Here is a 20,791-nt window from a genome sequence, read left to right on the forward strand (position 1 = left end):
GAAAGTAGAGAGAGCCGGTGGACTATGGGTAGAAGAATTATCTCATGTCCTTTGGGCTATCCGGACAACCGAAAAGGGGGCAACCGGTGAGACCCCATTTCTCATGACATACGGCACTGAAGCAGTTCTTCCCATTGAACATTATGAGCCTACTCTACGCATTATGTTATATGATGAGGAGGCTAACTGGGAAGCCATGCGGTTGGCATTAGACGCTCTTCCAGAGCGAAGGGGGAATGCTGCCTTGCGTCATGAGATCTACCGTCTGCGTATGACTAGAGCCTACAACAAGCGGGTTCGTAAAAGACCTTTGAAAGAAGGAGATTTTGTGCTTCGCAAAATGGAGGCAACCGGTAGGGCCAATGAACAAGGCAAATTAACCCCAAATTGGGAGGGACCCTACCGGATCTTTGAAGAAGTACGAGACGGCACTTACCGCCTGGAAACTCCAGACGGAAGAAAGTTGCCTAGAACTTGGAATGTAGATAACCTCAAAAAATACTACTTCTAAGCATTGTACATCTTTTGAAAATTTTCAAATGATTAATGAGAATTACATTCAATTTTGTATACAACCGCCATGTCTTGTGCCTACCACAAGCGGCACCAGTAACTAATTTTTTCATCCGGTGACACCCATACGGGTGAATTCATCGAAGAGAACATCTCCCATTTGGGTGGTAAATTGTTCTAAGCGATCACACAGGCGGACAACTCCGCCTGACGATCCTTCGTACCAAAAAAGGGCAGGCTAGCAACCCCAAACTTGCAGCCGGCTCACTTTTTTCATCCGGTGACACCCATACGGGTGAATTCATCGAAGAGAACATCTCCCATTTGGGTGGTAAATTGTTCTAAGCGATCACACAGGCGGACAACTCCGCCTGACGATCCTTCGTACCAAAAAAGGGCAGGCTAGCAACCCCAAACTTGCAGCCGGCTCGCTTTTTGGAAGGACAGCCGGTACTCAGTACCGCCGCCTGACTCTCTAAGAGCAGGCCTAAAAACATTTGGTCTAGGCCATAATTCATTCAGGGGTATGCCTGCAAAGGCCCAACCGGTGAATGGACATCCTAATCTGGCGTGACTCTTTTGCGAAGTCCCGACCGGTAATTCAGTATAAACCGACTGGCTCCCGAATCTAATGTTGGCACTTAGTGTATATTCGAGCTATATCATATGGATAGTCGCCTGGCTTGCAAAGACCCAGACCGCTATCCAGGGGCAATTACCCAGACGCCATCCGGTTTGGTTTTGGGTCGAAATTTCTTCGCCTAGTTTGCGAAGACCCAGACGGCAGTGTTACCGGTGGGGTCTTCTTGGCAACCCTTGCAAATTTCTTCGCCTAGTTTGCGAAGACCCAGACGGCAGTGTTACCGGTGGGGTCTTCTTGGCAATCCTTGCAAATTTCTTCGCCTAGTTTGCGAAGACCCAGACGGCAGTGTTACCGGTGGGGTCTTCTTGGCAACCCTTGCAAATTTCTTCGCCTAGTTTGCGAAGACCCAGACGGCAGTGTTACCGGTGGGGTCTTCTTGGCAATCCTTGCAAATTTCTTCGCCTAGTTTGCGAAGACCCAGACGGCAGTGTTACCGGTGGGGTCTTCTTGGCAATCCTTGCAAATTTCTTCGCCTAGTTTGCGAAGACCCAGACGGCAGTGTTACCGGTGGGGTCTTCTTGGCAACCCTTGCAAATTTCTTCGCCTAGTTTGCGAAGACCCAGACGGCAGTGTTACCGGTGGGGTCTTCTTGGCAACCCTTGCAAATTTCTTCGCCTAGTTTGCGAAGACCCAGACGGTAGTGTTACCGGTGGGGTCTTCTTGGCAACCCTTGCAAATTTCTTCGCCTAGTTTGCGAAGACCCAGACGGCAGTGTTACCGGTTGGGTCTTCTTGGCAATCCTTGCAAATTTCTTCGCCTAGTTTGCGAAGACCCAGACGGCAGTGTTACCGGTGGGGTCTTCTTGGCAACCCTAGTAAATTTCTTCGCCTAGTTGGCGAAGAACCAAGCGGTAGTATTACCGGCGGGGTTCTTTTGGTTATCCTCGCAGAAATATGTACAAAAAAAAAAACAAGAATTCTAGTATTGAAGTGCAGAAACATAAAAAGCATTCAAAAGCCGGCTCTGCCGGTGAAAATGTTAATATTCAAAAAAATTATTATTACAGCTTAGCCCATCTCATCCGGTGCTATTACAAGATAATACAGGGCGCGCAGGCCGGGAAGTAGTTGCTACTCCAGGCGAACAGTGAACCGGTCCTATTCCGGTTGGTTCTGGGTTGGATCAGGGTGGACGGCTGCGTCGGCTTCAGGAACGACTTCCTCCTCTTCAGCAGCCTCCGCCTGCCGTCGCGCAATCTCCTCCTTAACCCAAGCGTCATAAGGTCCGGGCCCCGGCTCATTCGCCTCCTCGGCCAAAATGGCAAGATCAGAATATTTGTAGGCGAGTTCCCAGACGGTGAAGTCCGCCTCCGGGTGGATGAGGGAAAACGCCCGTTGCATCCGGTTTGCACAGTCATGCTCATTCTCTTCAATGAGCCTCTCCTGCTCCGACTCCAAGGTGGCCTTGAAGTTCTCATTGGCAGCAGCCGCCTCTTTGCGCAGGCGCTCATTCTCTTTGGCAAGGCGGCCATTTTCAGTCTCCGCCTTGCTCAGCCGTTGGAGGGGCTCTGTCTGTTCCGCCAACTTTTTATTGGCATCATCCAGGGACGCCTGCAGTTGATCAACTTGGTTTTTCAGCTGATCAATCTGCTGTTGGAGGGCCTTGGTCTTCTCCGCCTGTTCCATGCGTATAGATTTAGATTCTAAGCCATGCATGTACAAAGAGTAGTCAGCAACATTATGGGCGTCATCAACAGCCCGTTTGCTTCTCCTTACCTCCTCAGACTTGCGGGTATAAGCTCGTTTGAGCCCCTCTACGCACAGCATAGCCTGCAAAAATACAGCCGGTTAATACTGCATACTTAAAAATGCACGTCAAGAAAGTTACCGCATGGTTGTTGGAGCATACGTCGGCCAGGTCGACCAGCACCCGGTCGGCATTAAAGGAGTTGATCCCAGGGATCGCCTCCTTCTCGTCCCTGGGGACGGCTTTCAGCATGGCCCGGGCATATTGTGCCCCGTCCGGCCAGCGGGGAGAATTATCTGCACCAGAAACAGACGGTGAGAAACTCGCATATGCTCTGCCTATAGATTGCCGGCTGATTGGAGAATCCCCCGACTGCGATCGAGACTGTGAATAAGACTTGACCCGCATGGGCAGATCAAGCAGTTTAAGGTCGAAGTTACCTTGGCGGCCCGAACGGCCTTCAGAGGGACCGGGTGCGGTCCTCAATGGGATGGCAGAAAGCACATCCGCAGATCCAGGCCCGTCTGGGACCCTTATTGATTTGCCGCCGGTAGTTTGCCGGTCGGCTGTCTTCTGCACCTTGGATGCAGACTCTTGTTGGGTCGGCAGAGGCCTGACCTGTTTTTGAAGGGACCGGGGCATCTGCTTCCCGTCCTGTAAACGAGAAAAATATAAGTTATGGGATAAAAGGATCGACATAAACGAGAAGGATCAGACGGTTATACCTTCTTCGCCGCCTGGGCAGCAAGTTTTTTCTCGAGATTGGCTTTCCGGATGTCGGCAGCCGACCTAGCCGGTGTCTTCTCGGTGGGCAGCATTCTCTTGGCTTCTTCTGCAGAGGAAGGCACACGGTTAGAATAATAAATAAGCAAGGAAATAAAAGCATCCGGTTCGAAAGAAACCGGCTGAGTTCCGAATACATACGTTTTTTAAACATGCTGCTTAGACCACAAGCGGACAAGAAGCATTCGTCCCTAAAAAATTCATGTTTGGGCACCCAGTTTCTAGGTACCCTTACTATCTCTCCGGATGAGAGGGTGTCAGGAACTAACTCAAAAAACCCGGAGTCAAGGATGGTCTCTCTATCATCCTCCGGGACAGGGGGCAGGCAGCACTTGGTCCCCAAGAGTTCTGGTTTCCGGTTGTAGATCCGGAATTCTCTGTTCTCTGCCGTAGTTGGGGCCTTAACCAAGTAGAACCGGTGCTTCCAGTCCGACCATTTGGATGGCTTGTCCAAGGTCATAAGGTATTTGGGCTGGGTGGTCAAGGTATACCAGGCTCTCCAGCCGCCTGGGCTCCTACTCAAGTAATGCATGTGGGCAAACGCCTCCCAGCCGGGGTTGAGGCCCTACATCTCGCAGGCGGCGATATACCCTAAAATATTTACCCATGAGTTGGGGGTTAATTGCCAGAGACCTAGGCCATACCCCCTAAGTATGGCTCTTATTGTGTCATGGAGAGGGAAGCGGACACCGGCCACGAAGGCCGCCTCGTAGCACCCGAACCAAGCGTTCGCGTTCGGTTGCCCATCCTCCCACCATATTGTTCCCAGAGCAGCCGGGACCTTTATTGTATAGTCACCCCCCAGCGGCCGCCGTTTGATAAAATCTGGCAGCGCAGCCCGCATGAGCTCGCGGTCCTTGGAAGAGACGGCGATCATGAGAGGATCGTTCCTATTATCCCAGGAAGGCCTCTCCGCCTCCTCGCTATCCTCAGATTCGGTTAAGTAGCTGCTACTGCTACTTTGAACGTGACCGGCATCAGAGCCGGCTGGGGAGTTGGAGACCTCCTTATCAGAGCCTACCTGCTCTCTGGTCTCCTGGAGGGGAGCACTCTCTTCGTTTAAAATGCTATCACCCGGGGTGCTAGGAGCGCCCCCGGGTGAGCCTCTCTGCTCTACCTCTCCATGCTCTATTTCACCGCCTGAAGCTGGGACCTCAGGCGGCTGCTCATCTGAGCTCCCACTTCTGTAGTTGGGATCTCTGGCAGTAGACCGGATTCTGGCCATGGTGTCCTGCACAGACACAGAGTCGGTCGATATGGGTGTTGAAAAAGGGTTGTCCTAAAGAACAGAGGCGGCAGACCCAGTTCTAGACTCAGCCGTACTAATAAACCGGCTGAGTTCAAAGCTAGGTTCCGGGTATGGGTATAAGGGGTCCATCTACTTATGGGACCAATGAACAAAAATGCGAGTAAAAGACTCAAACGAAAATACATGAAAAAGCTAGAAAGAATAGAGACGGTACCTAGAAGAAAATCTGGAAATTCTCTGGGATGCTTGCGAAGACGCAGGCGGTTCAAAATCCGGCTGGGTTTCTCTGATTACCCTCTCGAAAACCTTTGGCTAGCTTGCAACGACCCAGACGGTCTGTAGACCGGTTGCTCTCAACGAATCTCAACTCCGAATGCTCTCAACTCTCAAATTGCCGGCTGCTCTCAAATCTTCAGAAATTTGGCAAAGTTTGTAAATGAGAGCTCGGGGGACATCTTCTCCTATTTATAGAATTTGTCCCAGAAGGTGAAAAGTCGTGACTCTTCGCCTTCTGCTTTTCCATCCTTCAAAAGGAATCTGAAGAGTAACCTTTCACCGGCGCCACGTGGCACCCTGCCACGTCAGCACCAGTGAGGGGCAAATGTTTGGGGTAAAAATACCCTAAACACGTGGCCCAATGGCCTAGTGACACGTGGCCTCCAGCCGTTGGTCAGCAGTGCTCCAATCCTCTGCTGACACGTGTCCTCTAAACCCTAAAAGGGGAACCATCCCTTCCCCACTATAAATAGTGGAAGGACCCTCATTAATGGGGGCGAAAAACATTGGTTGTTCACATTGAATACTCCTCAAAAAGAAAAACACTTACCCCGAGCAATATTAATTGCCGAATTCTCCCATTACGCGAGAAGTAACTTCCACATTACGTGCATTCTACCTCCCGTATCTTTACTAACTTGATCGTCGGAGGCGGAGCTCCTACCCCCAGGAGTCTTCGTGTTTTTGCAGGCACAGGCGTCGAAGGGCATTCTTGGAATTGTAACTCTCCCGCAGGACACATCAAAAAACCCCGAAACAGTGTGTGTGTGTTTTTAGAGAGCCATAAGGGCGAGAAAGGGGAGTTCTAACCACTTAAGCTATCCTTCACTCTCAACTAATGTTATAAAATACTCTAATTTTTTTTATGAAGATTATAACTTTGTACATTTAATACAATATTTTTTAGTCTATATTAATATAAATTTAATACAATCTTTTGTTTTATATATTATTATAAATTTACAATTAAGACTATGAAGCACTCTAAAAATCTCTATTTATCTATTTTTGGAGCTGGGAACAAGTCGGAAGTAGACCAATAAAAAGTCGTAGGTTGTGTCGATTTTTCGTAAACGAGGCTTATGTATAACATGATTCACATACTGTATTAATGTCCAACAAGCTTCCTTAGTAAGAAATAATAGTTGGTAAATCGATCGAAAATAAATGAGTTGACATGGGGATTATCCTATTGTAGTCGTATCATATATTTATATGTATGGCCCATGGCCCACATCATGCACGTCTCTCATAATGTGGCGACCTTGTGTTGACCCGACTCATTTCCAAGTATAACCATGTTTAACGCCTATGGTATATTTAAAGTTTTGTGTTCACTATAAATATTTGTAATAGGTTAACCATAGAGTGAAGTAAGAAACATTGCAAGACCAAAGTTATAGGGAGAATATATGATACACCGTGGAAAATTGCCACGTTCTTTATTGAAATTCTACCCAATTTATTATGTACTATTTATGTGATAAAAAATTAGAAAATTTTAACGTTTTTAATATGAAGTAGCTTATATCCTTTTGAAATTTTTTATCAAGTGGAAATGTATGTATTAGTTTTGTTTCAAGGTGATAATCTTTTATATCAATATTTTATTAATCAACTAGTGTGTAGCCCAAGCGTTACACAAGATTGCTACTTTGATTAAACTAGTGATTATATGTATTTAATATTTTTGGTATTTTTTTTTTTCCTTTTTTTATTATTCCTTGTGATTTTCAACTATATACATTTACTTTCATATTTATAACATGGTTATTAATTGGTTTAGATGGTTAAATAACCATCTTTCTTACAAGAGGTTGGGTGTATGTTCGAATCTCCCTATGCTTATGTTTTTATATAGAGTTGCGGTGACATGGCATAATGATTACGGTTGTTTGAGTGGTGATATGGCATAATGAGAGTTTGAATATGTGACGTGACGTAAGTGTAAGGGTTTACGTGGCATATAGACTTTGTTAGAAACGCCTTTTTAATATATTAGTATAGATATTATTATTATTGAACGGTATAAATTATTAAACGTTTTTTTAACGTTTTTAATACGAAGTAGCTTATATCCTTTTGAAATTTTTTATCAAGCAGAAATGTTTGTATTAGTTTTGTTTCAAGGTGATAATTTTTTATATCAATTTTTCATTAATCAACTAGTGTGTAGCCCAAGCGTTGCACCGGATTGCTATTTTAATTAAACTTGTGATTATATGTATTTAATACTTTTGGTGTTTTTTTTCCCTTTTTTTTTATTAGTCCTTGTGATTTTCAATTATATATATTTAATTTCATATTTATAACATGGTTGTTAATTGGCTTAGATGTTCTTACATGGTGACATGACATAATATTTACGGTTGAACACTGTTTAATATATTATTAGTATAGATATTATTATTATAATACTATATAAATTACTAATAATTAAACGTTTTTTTTAAAAAAAAAAAAAAAAAGAATTGGGAAAATAAATGTCACAAAATAAAATGGTTGGGCTAGGTTTAGAATTCTAGAAGGTCATGTGATGTCACAAGGAAAAATCCAGAAACAAGAGTTGCGGGAAGAATCTGGAACCACCTTAACGGTTGAATATCTCTTTCTTTCGCGCTCCTTCTGCTTAGTTCATAATGTCAGTATATGAACACTTTCCCGAAGAATCCATTTCTTATTACTTCAAAAAAAAAAAAAAAATCAGACTTTTCTGCAGATCACAAAATTTGAAAAAAAGAGCTCGAAACAAAGCCTCAGTCTAATTTTTCTGGGTTTGTGGACCGATTTTACACTGTTAACTGAGTCATTGGGAATTGCGGATCGTTTGGCGGTTTTTCAATTAGCTGTAAGATTTCTCTCGATTTTGCTTTTGGGCGATTAAATTTAATTTACAATGTTGTAGTTTGATTTTATATTGGAAAGTTTGCTTTTATAATTTCGATTGATGATTTCGTTTTCATTTTCATTTGTTCTTGTATGATTGATTGTATAATGTTGGTTCATAATTATCTAATTCCCCAATTTCTGGCAAACCGAAAAGGAATATTAATACGTGAATGTGAATGTGAATGTGAATGTGAATGTGAATGTGAATGTGGTACGTTTTTGGATAATTTAGTTCATACTGAATTGGTTCATATCTGAAATTTTGCAAATTAGGCTAGTGAATTTGATGATGCGAGAATTGGACTTTGTCAGTTTATTCACTCTTTTTTGCCTGGGAAATGATTATTGATTATGGAGGTTGTTCTGGAACAGAGGTTTCGGAGAACTTAATGAATTTTGGGAGGTCAATTAGGGTTGTTTAAGTTAGTAATTTTCTTCAAAGTTTTGATGTTTTATTGATTCAAGATTGGGTAGGAAATTTTTATTGAAGACGGCAAAATAACCTTATGAATCATCATAATTGTGTATAAATTATTAGGGACTTAGGGTTAATAAGATTTGGTATCAGGTCCCTAATAATTAGGCTAACCTGATCCTTTCCAGCAAAATCATTGTCAGGGGTCAGGAATAGCATGCAGTGGTACTCATTCCTGTAAAACTGTCCGCTTCAGTTACTTAAGCTGTGAGCTCCTTTAGTTAGATGTACGAGGATTAATTGATGCACATGAATGAATTACATACACATAAAATCCGAGGAATTATCATGATTGAATGACAAGGCTAGTCCACAGAGAGCAGCCATAAACATATAAATACCACCACCAAGAGTAACATAATGGCCAACTGAACAGCAATTAGCCAATAAGGTTGTCTTTCTTTATTGCATTCGAAGTTAGATACATGACCATAAGAACGTAAATTGCAAGCAACTACTACCATAAACCACCACTTCCCAGCCCCCATTTGCACCTAATCACAAAAAGAAGACCCTGATCAGACATTTCTTCATTATTTGCATTATATCTTTCATAAGGTTGATACTATCATGAATGTGAATGTGATACTATCAAATATGGATTATGAAGTTGATTTGATAGTAGCAGGTTGATGTTGATCCGTGTCCAGTGGAAGATATAAGATTAGTTTGTTTATGCTTATGTTGGTACGATTTTAGTGTTATGAGAAAATTTAAGAACAAGAACTTAGCAAATTAGCATCAATATGTATACTATCCATCTGAATTCAAGAGTCACAGTAGAGATGTTATTATCTGATATGAATTCAAGAGTCACAAAATTTTCTAATCACCCTTCTATAAATTGAGTGATGGGAAGAGCGAGGGTACAATTCAACTAGAGGTAAAACTATAGGGTCAGCCCCTAGCTCGGAGTATTAGAGGTTTTTTGGTTAAAGGATTATTAGAGGTGTAGTACTACTTGTATGTAGTATTTATTACCTTATTCTTTGAAGCAATAATGATGAGCATGTCTTAGCAGCTTAGTGCTTTCTAGTTCTTGTTCCTAGTTACCTTTCCCATCAAGGTTAGAGAATATGTTACCTGATGCATTAGGTAGCACATTCATCACATACCTTCTATTGGTCACATTGCTTGGAATTCTGCTGTTTATTCAGCATTCTAGTTTGAGTCTTTGTTTCTCTTTTTCACGACTTCTTAGCATCACTGAATTGTTCATTTTTATCAAACATCTTTGTTATTTAAAAGGGTTGCAGCTTGAAACATGATGCATTGCGTAGTATTCATGGCAGATTTGGGGCCTTTAGTTAGAAATTATATCTTGTGTTACATGGCCTACATGCCTGAGTAGTCAATATAGTTTTGCTAAGGTGCTCCTTTTTTCCAGTATAGCATTAAAACTTTTGTGTTTGGATATATAATTTGCCCATCTTAACTGTCACATGTTTTGTGATCCTTATGCTTGTTAAGTTACTCACAGTTTTACTGTTTGTTCTTGTATTCTGGTTGCAGCTGTTTTAGTGGCATATCTACTAGACTAGCAAAATTTCGTCTTAAACAAGTGTGGTAAAGATGTATCCAGTTTACAGAGGAATGAATTCTTACCCTTATCAGACAAATCAAATGCCTTCTACTCAGTATTATAACCCAAGCTGGGAAGGTGTTCCTCAAATGAAGGAAGACCAACCAAGCTCCTCTTGCATGCCTGAGTCTTTACCTCCCAATTATGGTTATCCAGCTCCGATGCAGTGCCATAGTTGCTGCTCTCATGGTCAGCATCCTACTTATTACAATTTCAGACCACCCTGCTCTCATTTCCCACCACCACCACCACCAACTTACAATCACTTTTGTGGTGGCTATCCTCCTTACCCTCAATTTCACTCTATGTACTATGCCCCACCTCCACATTATTCCATGGAGCTACCCAAATATGAATATGACAAGAGTGTATTGAGAGATCAACATCATTGCTGTGAATGTTCAAATCATCCGTGCCACATGAAAGGACGGAATAGTGTCAAGATTGAAGAGCATGAGCCAGATGTTGAGACGAAGAAAACTGAATCATTGTTGCCTGCTGGTGCAAAAAACTTTCAATATCCAATCATGTGGATTCCACCTGAATATATGATGAACAAGGAGCAGCCGAGAAGGTTGGTGGAAAATGAGGCCAGTGGACAGCAAGTATTGCCGTACTCGAAGAAGCCTCAGGTGCAATGGGGACCTACTGAGACAGAAGCACAGGATAATGAAGGTTCTCTAAGCAGGAAGCCTCACCAGAATACACGATCTGCAGAACCGGATCCAAACGTAAGGAATGGATGGTTCCCATTGGACTTAAACAACATTAAACAACTAATGGATGGTGGAGACACAATGCACAGTCATGGCCAAGAGAACAGAAGCCGGAACGAAATTGAAGGCTCTGCATCTGGTAGGAAGCCTCACCAGAATGTGCAATCAATTGAACAAAATCCAAATACAAGGAATGGATGGATTCCATTGGTCTTGAATAGAAATAAACAACTGATGAATGGTGGAGATGTGATGAAAAGTTGTGACCAAGAAAGCAGAAACCTGGGTGGAAAGAATGCTCGTGATGTGGAAAACAAAGATCTAAGTAAGCAATACCCTGTCATATGGATTCCTAATAATGGCCAGATAGAGGATTATTTAAAGGGCTGGGAGGATAGATCTGCAGGGAAAACCACTGCTGAAGAGTCTCCTGCTTTTAATGATGTACCCAGAAAACTTGAGCACATTGATAATGAAGCAGAGAAAGGGAGGACTAAAGCAGGAGATGATGGCAGTAGAGTTGGAACTCAGGGGACCGAAAAAAAGAGTAACGTGAGAATCATCCCCGTAAAGCAGTTGGATGAGTCTGTTGACAAGTTGTCAAAGAAAGATGATGATCACAAGGTTGATGGAGCACCAGTGAGCAAAGCAAGTCAGGACTCAGCAAAAAATTGTACCAGCAGGCAGTCCACTAAGAAGTCTAAGCTTCCTCCAATTTGTTTGAGGGTTGATCCACCAAAGAAAAAAAATGGCAATGGAAGCTCAAGGTCTCCTAGTCCTCCCGGTGACAAAAAACGACAAAATTTTGAGGAGTCCAGCTCCGAGAAAGATAATAAGCAACCAAATAAAGAGATAAAAGTCAAGGATGTAGAGGAGAAGGTACTTGGCCAGAATAAAAGTACACCTTATGGTGCAGGTGACACAAAAGAAGGCTCACAAAATTTGAAAGATGAGGTAACCAGTGCAGAGAATATGGTAATGCAACAGGCTGATATTGATAAACCAGAAGATAAGAAGGGTAGTGTTGATAAGGTGCAATCAAAAGGACCACAAGTAGCAATTGCTGGTGGATCTAAGCAAGAAAGCAATCAGAAGAGAAAAGTCATGTCAGATATGGAAGCAGCTGTTGTTATACAGTCTGCATATCGTGGATACAATGTTAGAAGATGGGAACCAATAAAAAAGCTCAAACACATTGCCAAAGTTCACGAAGAGGCCATTCGGGTCAAAAACCTTATTAAAGATCTCGAGTCTCGTTCTGCCATAGAAGACAAGGAGAAAGTAGCTATTGGGGAGACGATAATGAATCTGCTGCTGAAGCTGGATTCTATACAGGTATACAATTGGCTCATTTTCTTTTTTTCCTTTACATCATTTCCTTTTTCTTGGCACACTATGTGTGTTATGTCTATGTTTTAAATTAGTCACCATATATATTTTTATCACGTAAGTTATGCTTACTTTTTTGAGTTCCAGGGATTGCATGAAAGTGTACGAGATGTCAGGAAATCTGTGGCAAAAGAGTTGATTAGTTTACAAGAAAAGCTTGACAACATAACGAGCCAAAAGTGTCCTGGCTTTGAGAAGGTTAATGAAAGTGTTGGAAAATCTTCTGAAGGCTCCAGCTTACATAGAGATAATGGCGCATCTGAAAGGGAGGGGATTAACTCAAATGACTTATCTTCAAGTCAATCTCCTCTTTGTCAGGATGTTTTGGGCGGTTCTCAAAGTTACAGTAACACTAAAGAAGAATCAGTTGTGGAATTGGAATCACATATAGGACCTCAAGATGAGAATGTGATGTCACCAGCAAGAAGAAATGGGGATGTTGTAGCAGCTGGATTGGTTTCTGAAATAATAGAGGAGCCGAATGCAAGTGATACTGTCCAGGGACAATCACCAATAGAATCTGAAGAGTCATTAGTCAATGCAAGACCTGTAATGGACACAGTCATGGAGGATGACATGGTACATGGGAACAAAGATCAGGAAGCAAATCTGCTTTCTGAACTACCTCAAGAGGTTGTTGAGGAGGAGTCTTTAGTTACCATGAGCCCTGTTAAGGAGACAACAGTGCAGAATGATCTGGTCTCTGGAATCAAGGATCAGGAGGAACATCAGCCATTACTGCCTCAAGAGGTCAATGAGGAGTTTCTCTCTAATGATAACATCGCTGAAGACACAGCAGGGCAGAGTGACATTGCTGGAAATAGGGAGTACGAAGCAGATTTTCTCTCTGAACTGCCAGTAGAGGTTGTCGAGGAAGATGACAAAATGGAGATTTCACTGACAGAGCATGATTTAGGCGCTTCCAAGCTCAGTTCTCCAGATGATGGCAAGGAGCTAACTGAGGCTAAGACTTCAGGAAACTCGAACAGTGATCAAGAGGTGGATCAACCTGGCAAGGGGCTAGAAGCAGGAAATGAGGGAATTGTAGCCAATGAGCATGAAAATCACGAGGCCCTTGAAATGTCTAGCGAGGAGACCATAAATGGCCAGGAAACTGGATCTAATGTCGTCCCTGCAAACATTGAAATTCCAGTTATGGAGGAGGTAGACAGCAAGCTTCCAGAAGCTGGTGAAGGGGAGGTCTTTGCAGTGGCGCCTGGTGTTCCGGTAGAAGGTGGTGTTGAATTCCCACCTCATAAAGAAAACGAGGATCAGTTTAGGGTGGAGAGCTTAGAAAGCAATGTGGAATGTTCTTCAAGTACTACATCACTCATAGATCCATTTGACTACAATGAGTATACATCAGAGTTCTTATCTGGTGACCAGGGGAACGAATCTGAAACTGTTAAGCCAGAACTTCCTGAATCTGATGTGCAGCAATCTAAAGAGAAAGAAGGAACTATGGGAGAATCCTTGGATGATCAAAGCTCGGTTGTAGGGGGTACAAAGGATGAACAGATTGATAAGAAAATAGTAGAAGAGAATGTGAAGCTAAGAGAGATGCTAGAAAAGCTACTTGCTGCTGGAAAGGAGCAGCAAGAAGTCATATCTAGCTTGAATGGGAAGGTGAAAGATTTGCAAAAGAAGCTGGCAAAGAAGAAAAGCGTAAAATCAGCAAAGCATCCAAAAGTCTCCCGTTCTTCGTGTGGGAAACCTGCTAATGGCTCACCAAGAGAAAGGTCACTAGGCATTGCATCCTGAACGTACTCTTGTAATGTTGAATTTGTGAGTGTTTGTATGAGTGCATGTATATGGAATGACCTTCTGTGGTAAAGTTGAAATGGTTGTATATTTGTCACTGTTACAAATAAAAGAACAATTCCCTTTTTTTTTTTTTGGTAGAAGTTCCTCTTAATTTCTGCAAATCTGCAACAGTTAAATTGTTCAATCTTGTGAACCTGATCATCAGAATGATCACTTGAGTAGATGGCTTGAAGGAAATTGAACTTGAAAGTTGAGATTTGTTAGGGTGTCTGTGACTGCTTTAAAGTTAATGATATAGCATGAAAATTTTACTGAGGAAAGTTGGGCTTGTCTATCAATAGAATTCTGTGCTTTATTTACAAAGTGTTAAACTTTTTTCTTTAGCACTGTCTACATTGTGTTTTGTACGAGGACAAGTAAAACTTAATCTGAAATTGTGTGTGAAATGTCTTTTATTAAAATAAAAAAAATTATATTTTCAAAATTTATTTTCAAAATATAATAACATGAAATAAGCTAGATCCAAATCGTTCTAGTAAGTTCGGCCTATATACTTACAATAGCAGGGAGAACAATATTACGGAATAGAAGATCTATATTTTTATTGTGATTTGTGAATAAGAGAATTCCATCAATCTTCATTAATTTACGCAAAAATCATATATTGCCCAAAAAAAACTAACTAAATCAACCCGAAAAAGAAAATATCTCTACATTATCATTTGCATTGTTGCATATCATTTACAATCAATAACATATGGAAACAAATCAATTAAATTTCTATGAATATTTTAGCTAACCTGTACATAGCAAGGGTACAATCAATTTATACAAATTAATTTTGCTTATACCCATTCAAAAAAAAAAAAAAAAAAAAAAATTGCTTATACGAGATTAAGAGCTGTTGCCTCACGATTAATTCCAAACTCTGTTTATTCCAATATTGTGGGGTTTTTTTTCGGAATGACCTTCCCCATAAAAAAAAAAAAAAAAAAGGTAGAAAAACCCAGCTGTGCCATGCCATTGTATGACAACTGTCAACTCCCAAATAAAAAAAAAAAAAAAAATCAGACAAAATACAAAATAAAAAATCAGACAAAAAACAAAAAAATCATTCCTAAAAAAAACAAAAAACAAAAAAAAAATCAGACCGTATATATACGCCATCACTCTCATTTTCCACTCTTCTGGGATTCACCACACTCCTGCGCGGCCTTTTCCTCTCTCTCCTCTCCCCGCCGCCGCCTCTATCACCACCACCACACCACCATAACCACCTTCATCACCACCCATAAAACCCACAAAAACCTTGAATTTCAAGAACTTTCTTGAAAGAAATGAATTCCCCTGCATCTCTTCCACCACTTACACCAACACCATCCCATCAAACCACCCATCTTCTTGAGATCAACCTGATCTCCGCCCAAAATCTCAAACCTCCTTCCACCAATCTCCGACGCCTCCAAACCTACGCCGTCGCTTACATTGACGCTTCTCGCAAACTCCGATCTCGCGTCGATCGTATCGGCGGTGAAAACCCTTCTTGGAATGACAAATTCATTTTTAGGGTTTCCGATGAATTTCTCGCCTCCGATACTTCCTCATTCACCGTCGATATCTTCGCCGTCGGTGTTCTCAAAGACGCGCTTCTCGGTTCCGTTAGGTTTCTCCTCAGTAATTGTGTCTCTCTTCACTCTGTCGGAGTTCCTTCTTTCGTCGCTGTCCAAATTCGACGTTCTTCTGGAAGGTTCCATGGAATTCTGAACGTTGGAGCAATGGTGATTGATGCGTTGTCGGAGTTAGGGTTTTCACTCGCCGGAGTGTCGGCGATTGGTTACCGTGATTTCATGGGGGAAACTCATCATCGTCGCCGGAGAAATCATCATCGTCGTGGTGTTTCCGATTTGAGTTCCGGCAGCGAGTCATGCGGCGGTGACTCGGTTGATTACTCCGATGAGAGTGAGTCAACTGCGTCGAACTCATCGACGGCTTCGGCGTCGAATGTGCTGAAGGAGTTGAATGGGAGGAGAGAAATGGCGGGAAAAAGTAAGGGAGAAGGTGGTATGATCCTGTGTGGTTTAGGGTTTCAGAAGAAGATACATTTCAGTCCTGATCAAGATATCGAGGCTTTAGATGCGTTGGATCTCGAGACCGGAAGATGATGACGATGATGATGGACGGATGAGATTGAATCCGAGGGTTATGGTGGTATATCTATCCTTGATGAATTACTGCTCATATAGGATATTAAGTTGCTTAATCTTTTTTAATTAGAGTCCCAAACTTTTATGTTGTTATTAATAAAAGTAGTCTCTTGAATTGTTGGTAGTTCTTTAGCTAAAACAGAGTCCACAGCCTAGCCAATGGATAGATGTATCATGTATGTGTATAAGTATGTGCTTCTAATCTTTTGAGATGGTGATATATTTCAAGCTAATGTACTAAGTATATTTGTTGCTTGTTTGATCAATTGATTTGCTCCTTGAAATTGTTTACCATATACCATGTTCGATGTTTTTCAAGTCTCGCTTGATAATGTCATTTTAAAATAGAGGTACATAAGGAGTAATAAACTAATAATAATTCCTTCGTGGCAAACGTGATGGTTTAATTTCAAGTCTTTGGTTTATAAACCAATGATCATAGCCATGACCAATTGGCCATGTAGGCCCATATAATCCATCCTTATTCCCCCTTTTCCTGTTTTCACCTTGATCTGAATGGTCTCGCACCCTCCAATGTTCACCCTTCTACGACACCACTGTCCTTAACCACCTCGACAATCAGCCTTACGAGCTCAGCCACTGCCGTTGGTTGAGGCCTCCACCAGTAAACTTATTAACTAGCCAAATCATTAACAAGCCCACTCAATTGACTTAATTAGTAGCAAGTAGTCCATGTTACAAGGTTGATGTCTAATGGCCTTTTATGGCAGATAGTTGTAGATGTGTAGAGTTGAAATGGCCCAATCCAAATGAAGGCCCTGAACAAGTAAAAGGGTTTAGTAGCCAAACTTTTAAACTGAGTCTTAACACTGTTGCTGACTTACTGCACTCATTTCTGACAAGTGGTGGCTTAACCACTTAACCTGAACAAGGTGAGCATAGCTGTTTAGTAGCCTCAGATAGTGTCATGGTTAGTCTTAGACTCTTAGAAACAGCTAACACAGCTGGATTGGCTGGCATAACTGCTTGCTATACATGCCTGACATCATAATAATTATTTATGCATAATGCTTTAGGATCTACTCCCGTTTTCATAGGCTTTTTTGCCTCCCAATTATCTTTCTACACACAACTTCAGACTTTGCTGTGGGATTGTAACTAGTGAATCTGATCTCAGTTTACAATTGCAAATTCAAATTTTATCTTTTTCTACTCTATGCAATATACAACTGCAGAATTTTGTGGTAAAATATCCGTTAAACTTTAAACTTTGGATTTGAAACATACACATTTATTCATGTATCATATATACACGCTTAAAGAGGTTTCATGTTGTGATCATAGGAATGACTTCACCGCATAGAGTACTCCGTAATGTGGTTTTCTCTAATGTGAAACAACTTACGTATAGACAATAAAAAAAATTCAGCAGTACAAGCTAGTTTTCATCGATCAACCCGCAATTTCAGAGAGAGAACCACATTACGGAGTACTCGATGTGGTACAACTTCAAAAGAAGGTACAACTTCAACCCAGTGCTTCACATGAATTCACAGCAACTAGGCAAATTTGAGGGAAATTTACAGCAACTAGGCCATGTTTTGATTCTTTCAAATGAAGAGAAGCTTATACTACGTGAAATTCGTCTCAGAAATGAAATCAAAAGCCATATTAATTGATATTGTTTGGTACGAGTGCAATGAATTTATACATTATATATGTACATTACTCTTACCAAATCGCCATAGATAATGAAAGTAGTTAATGTCTGTAAAAGTCTAAGTCATCAGAATCTCAGTTTTTTACATAAGAGGTGAAGTATCTTTGATATAAGTGCATAGATTATCATAAACATTATATGAATGTATAGGCAAAGCTAGGAGTTTACCCTATCCATACAAAATTGCCCTATAAATATGTCATGTATGTACTGTAAGCTTAATCAATTTTCTGACCACAATAATGGACGGTGATTGATTGATTGTGATATGATTATTGGGGAGTTGTTGGTTCGTTACGTTAAATTGAAATGGAGGAAAAAGATGTTCTTGCAAATTGCAATTTGAGAGGTATAATTTTGTTTAAATCCACAACTTTACCCTGCATTATCTATTTGTCTCCCTATGTCTCACAACAACTTTGTCATTAAAAATTTGAAATCATTGTACAGTCTTATGAAATACGATCATCGATATCAAAATATATAATTTGATGGGCGGTATTTAATTTTAAATCTCTTCGTACCAATTAGCATTTCTGTAAAATTTATTATGTATGAAAAATATTTTTTGAAATTTGATGTTGTAAGGTGATACTCCTATCAAAATATGATGAGTTAATATATATGAGTAGCTTGCCAAACTTGTATAATCTGTATTAGGCACCCGTCTTTTTAAAAAAAAAAATAAAAAAAAAATTGAATAAGAGTTTCAGGTCAATTAATGGTGGTGATTAGGACTATACTTGGTAGGGAAGACTGCGTATTCAATCCCCCGCAATAATAATTGGGAGGGGAGTTGAACCTAACCAACCAGAATGATTTTCAAATCCAAATTAACTCAAATGGTGAAGCGGTGGAACACTAAAAAAATATGTGATTTACATTTTATTGTATACTCGTATATAGTCTCATATGATATAGTAATAAATAATAAAGCTATAGTCATATAAAACGAAGTACATACATTTTAATTTTCCATTAGTTGAATTTATATCTATCATTAGTGGGTGACATTCAAGATCTTTCCGATCATAGAAAGTGGATGAGCCAAATTGCATGGCAATTAAGCTGGGATACAGTCATAATGTATAATTTATCAGTATATTTACTATTTTACAAATAATAAAAATAGACCCACCCAAAAAAATTTTGAAGTGTCAACATCCAAAATCAACTTAAAGGGTATAAAAAGAAGGATCATTCAAGTGCAACCAAAAATGATAAAAGGTGCATCCTCGATATTAGTTGGTTTTTAATTGAATGCAAGTACACTCAATCTTTACGACAGTAGCATTACCCAATTTTATCTTTTGTACTACCCACCATTTTTATTTTGTTCGTTATTAACCTAAATACCTAAATATTGCTTCTTTTTTTTTTTTCTATTCTTTTTTGACAACATAGACAATGTTTGATTATTGTGCTTTGCTTGTAGCATATAAACTGTTTGCATTTGTTAATGACCGTGTGATCTTGATTAAATTAGGTAGTATTAGCATTGTATAATTTGTATTGATCCAACTTGAAGGTTATTTGCTAGCTACAAAGAGCTATTCTCTAAGTCAATGGTGACAAAACTAGAAGATTGAACATGCGATGGATGGCCAGCCAAGCTAGATCGTACGATGAAATAAGAATTCTGATTTTACCTGTAATTTCTTTTTTTCACATTCTTGGAAAGATTATTAATTGTATTACGAGAATATATATCAAGATTAATTAGGGTTTGAATAAGAACACATAGGATTAAAAAGCGTATAATAATTTATCAAAAATAGACTATACTTTAAAATTACTCAATAGTTATTTCTGTTATAATTGCCCCTTTGAATCAAAAGAGGTGAAGATAATACCATACAAAGTGCTAAATCACCAAAAAGTTATTCATTTATTTATTTTAAATTTCTCAACATGACCTAAACAACAAAATTAAACCTAACATCTAGAATCAAAAAATTAATAATAACTCGTGGCAGCATGGAAAGCTCTAATGATCAAGATCGAAGACCACTTTATAATTGGCTACAAAGAAAAGCAACAACTAAGATATGGAGTAGGTCAATACCCCTGATTTTGCCTACAACTCAAAGTGACCCAGCATCACTAATTCATTCTTAAGAAAAAAAAAATTATTTACTTTTTAATGTTTCTAAATATTTCTCAACAAACAAATAAGTGCAAAACCTTTTTAGTTTTTAGTACTAAACACTACAACTTTGCATGTGGTGCTTTTCTAAAGGCCCACGCTTTAACGTGCATCCACCAATAAGCTAGTGCATTTCCCTCCTCTTTTCTTTCTTTTAATTTATTTTTATTTTTGTAGAAATATAAAAATCCTCGTACAAAGTATATGCTTGCCCTCTATACTAAGCATTGTAAACTTTTTTAACTTTTATATGAAGGCATGCATATATGCATAATCTCTCTTCTTCTTAATCAAATTTTTTTGTACATGACTCTGGAATTGAAATGCAATCATTTTGTGGTGAACTAACAAAATCCAAGTTTCACAAAACTCAACCGAAAAAATTAGTTTTATTTTAGGTTTTAAAAACTTTGTAAAGTAATTTGAAAGTATGTAGCAAGTGTGTTGGAGTTAACAATCCCAAACCCAAACACTTTAGCACGGACAATTCAATTATGACATGCATGAAAGAGTGCGTGTTGGTTTATCCTCCAAGTAAGTAACTCATCTTTAATGAATAGAGTGAGATTATTATCTCCAAATTTGATTAACTTATTAGAAACAAGTAATCTACTTATTATACAGTAGGTAAATGGCTAAATGCATACATCATATCAAAACTAGTTGATGAATAACAAGGTCTATATATTTTAATATAGTCTCCTACATCAGCAACTAATGGAGTATATATGAATGAGCAACACACAAGACATGCATTATACTTTGTATTCTTTTCCAATATAATGGCAATGTTGT

At 40.0% G+C, this 20,791-nt stretch overlaps 2 protein-coding genes across 2 annotated transcripts; both read left to right on the forward strand.

Annotated features, from left to right (window-relative positions):
• Positions 1 to 7,704: 7,704 nt before the first annotated feature.
• LOC110731606 (BAG family molecular chaperone regulator 6) lies at positions 7,705 to 14,135 on the forward strand. The gene is made up of 3 exons (XM_021911476.1): positions 7,705 to 7,998; positions 10,027 to 12,147; positions 12,289 to 14,135. Exons 2-3 carry the CDS (start codon positions 10,087 to 10,089, stop codon positions 13,960 to 13,962), a joined length of 3,735 nt encoding a protein of 1,244 aa, XP_021767168.1. The 5' UTR covers positions 7,705 to 7,998; positions 10,027 to 10,086; the 3' UTR covers positions 13,963 to 14,135.
• Positions 14,136 to 14,958: 823 nt separating this feature from the next.
• LOC110731607 (BON1-associated protein 2-like) lies at positions 14,959 to 16,465 on the forward strand. Its single transcript, XM_021911477.1, has one exon. It carries the CDS (start codon positions 15,303 to 15,305, stop codon positions 16,125 to 16,127), a length of 825 nt encoding a protein of 274 aa, XP_021767169.1. The 5' UTR covers positions 14,959 to 15,302; the 3' UTR covers positions 16,128 to 16,465.
• The last annotated feature ends 4,326 nt before the right edge of the window (positions 16,466 to 20,791 follow it).

Source organism: Chenopodium quinoa, unplaced genomic scaffold, assembly GCF_001683475.1.
Source record: "Chenopodium quinoa cultivar QQ74 unplaced genomic scaffold, ASM168347v1, whole genome shotgun sequence".
NCBI lineage: Eukaryota > Viridiplantae > Streptophyta > Magnoliopsida > Caryophyllales > Amaranthaceae > Chenopodium > Chenopodium quinoa.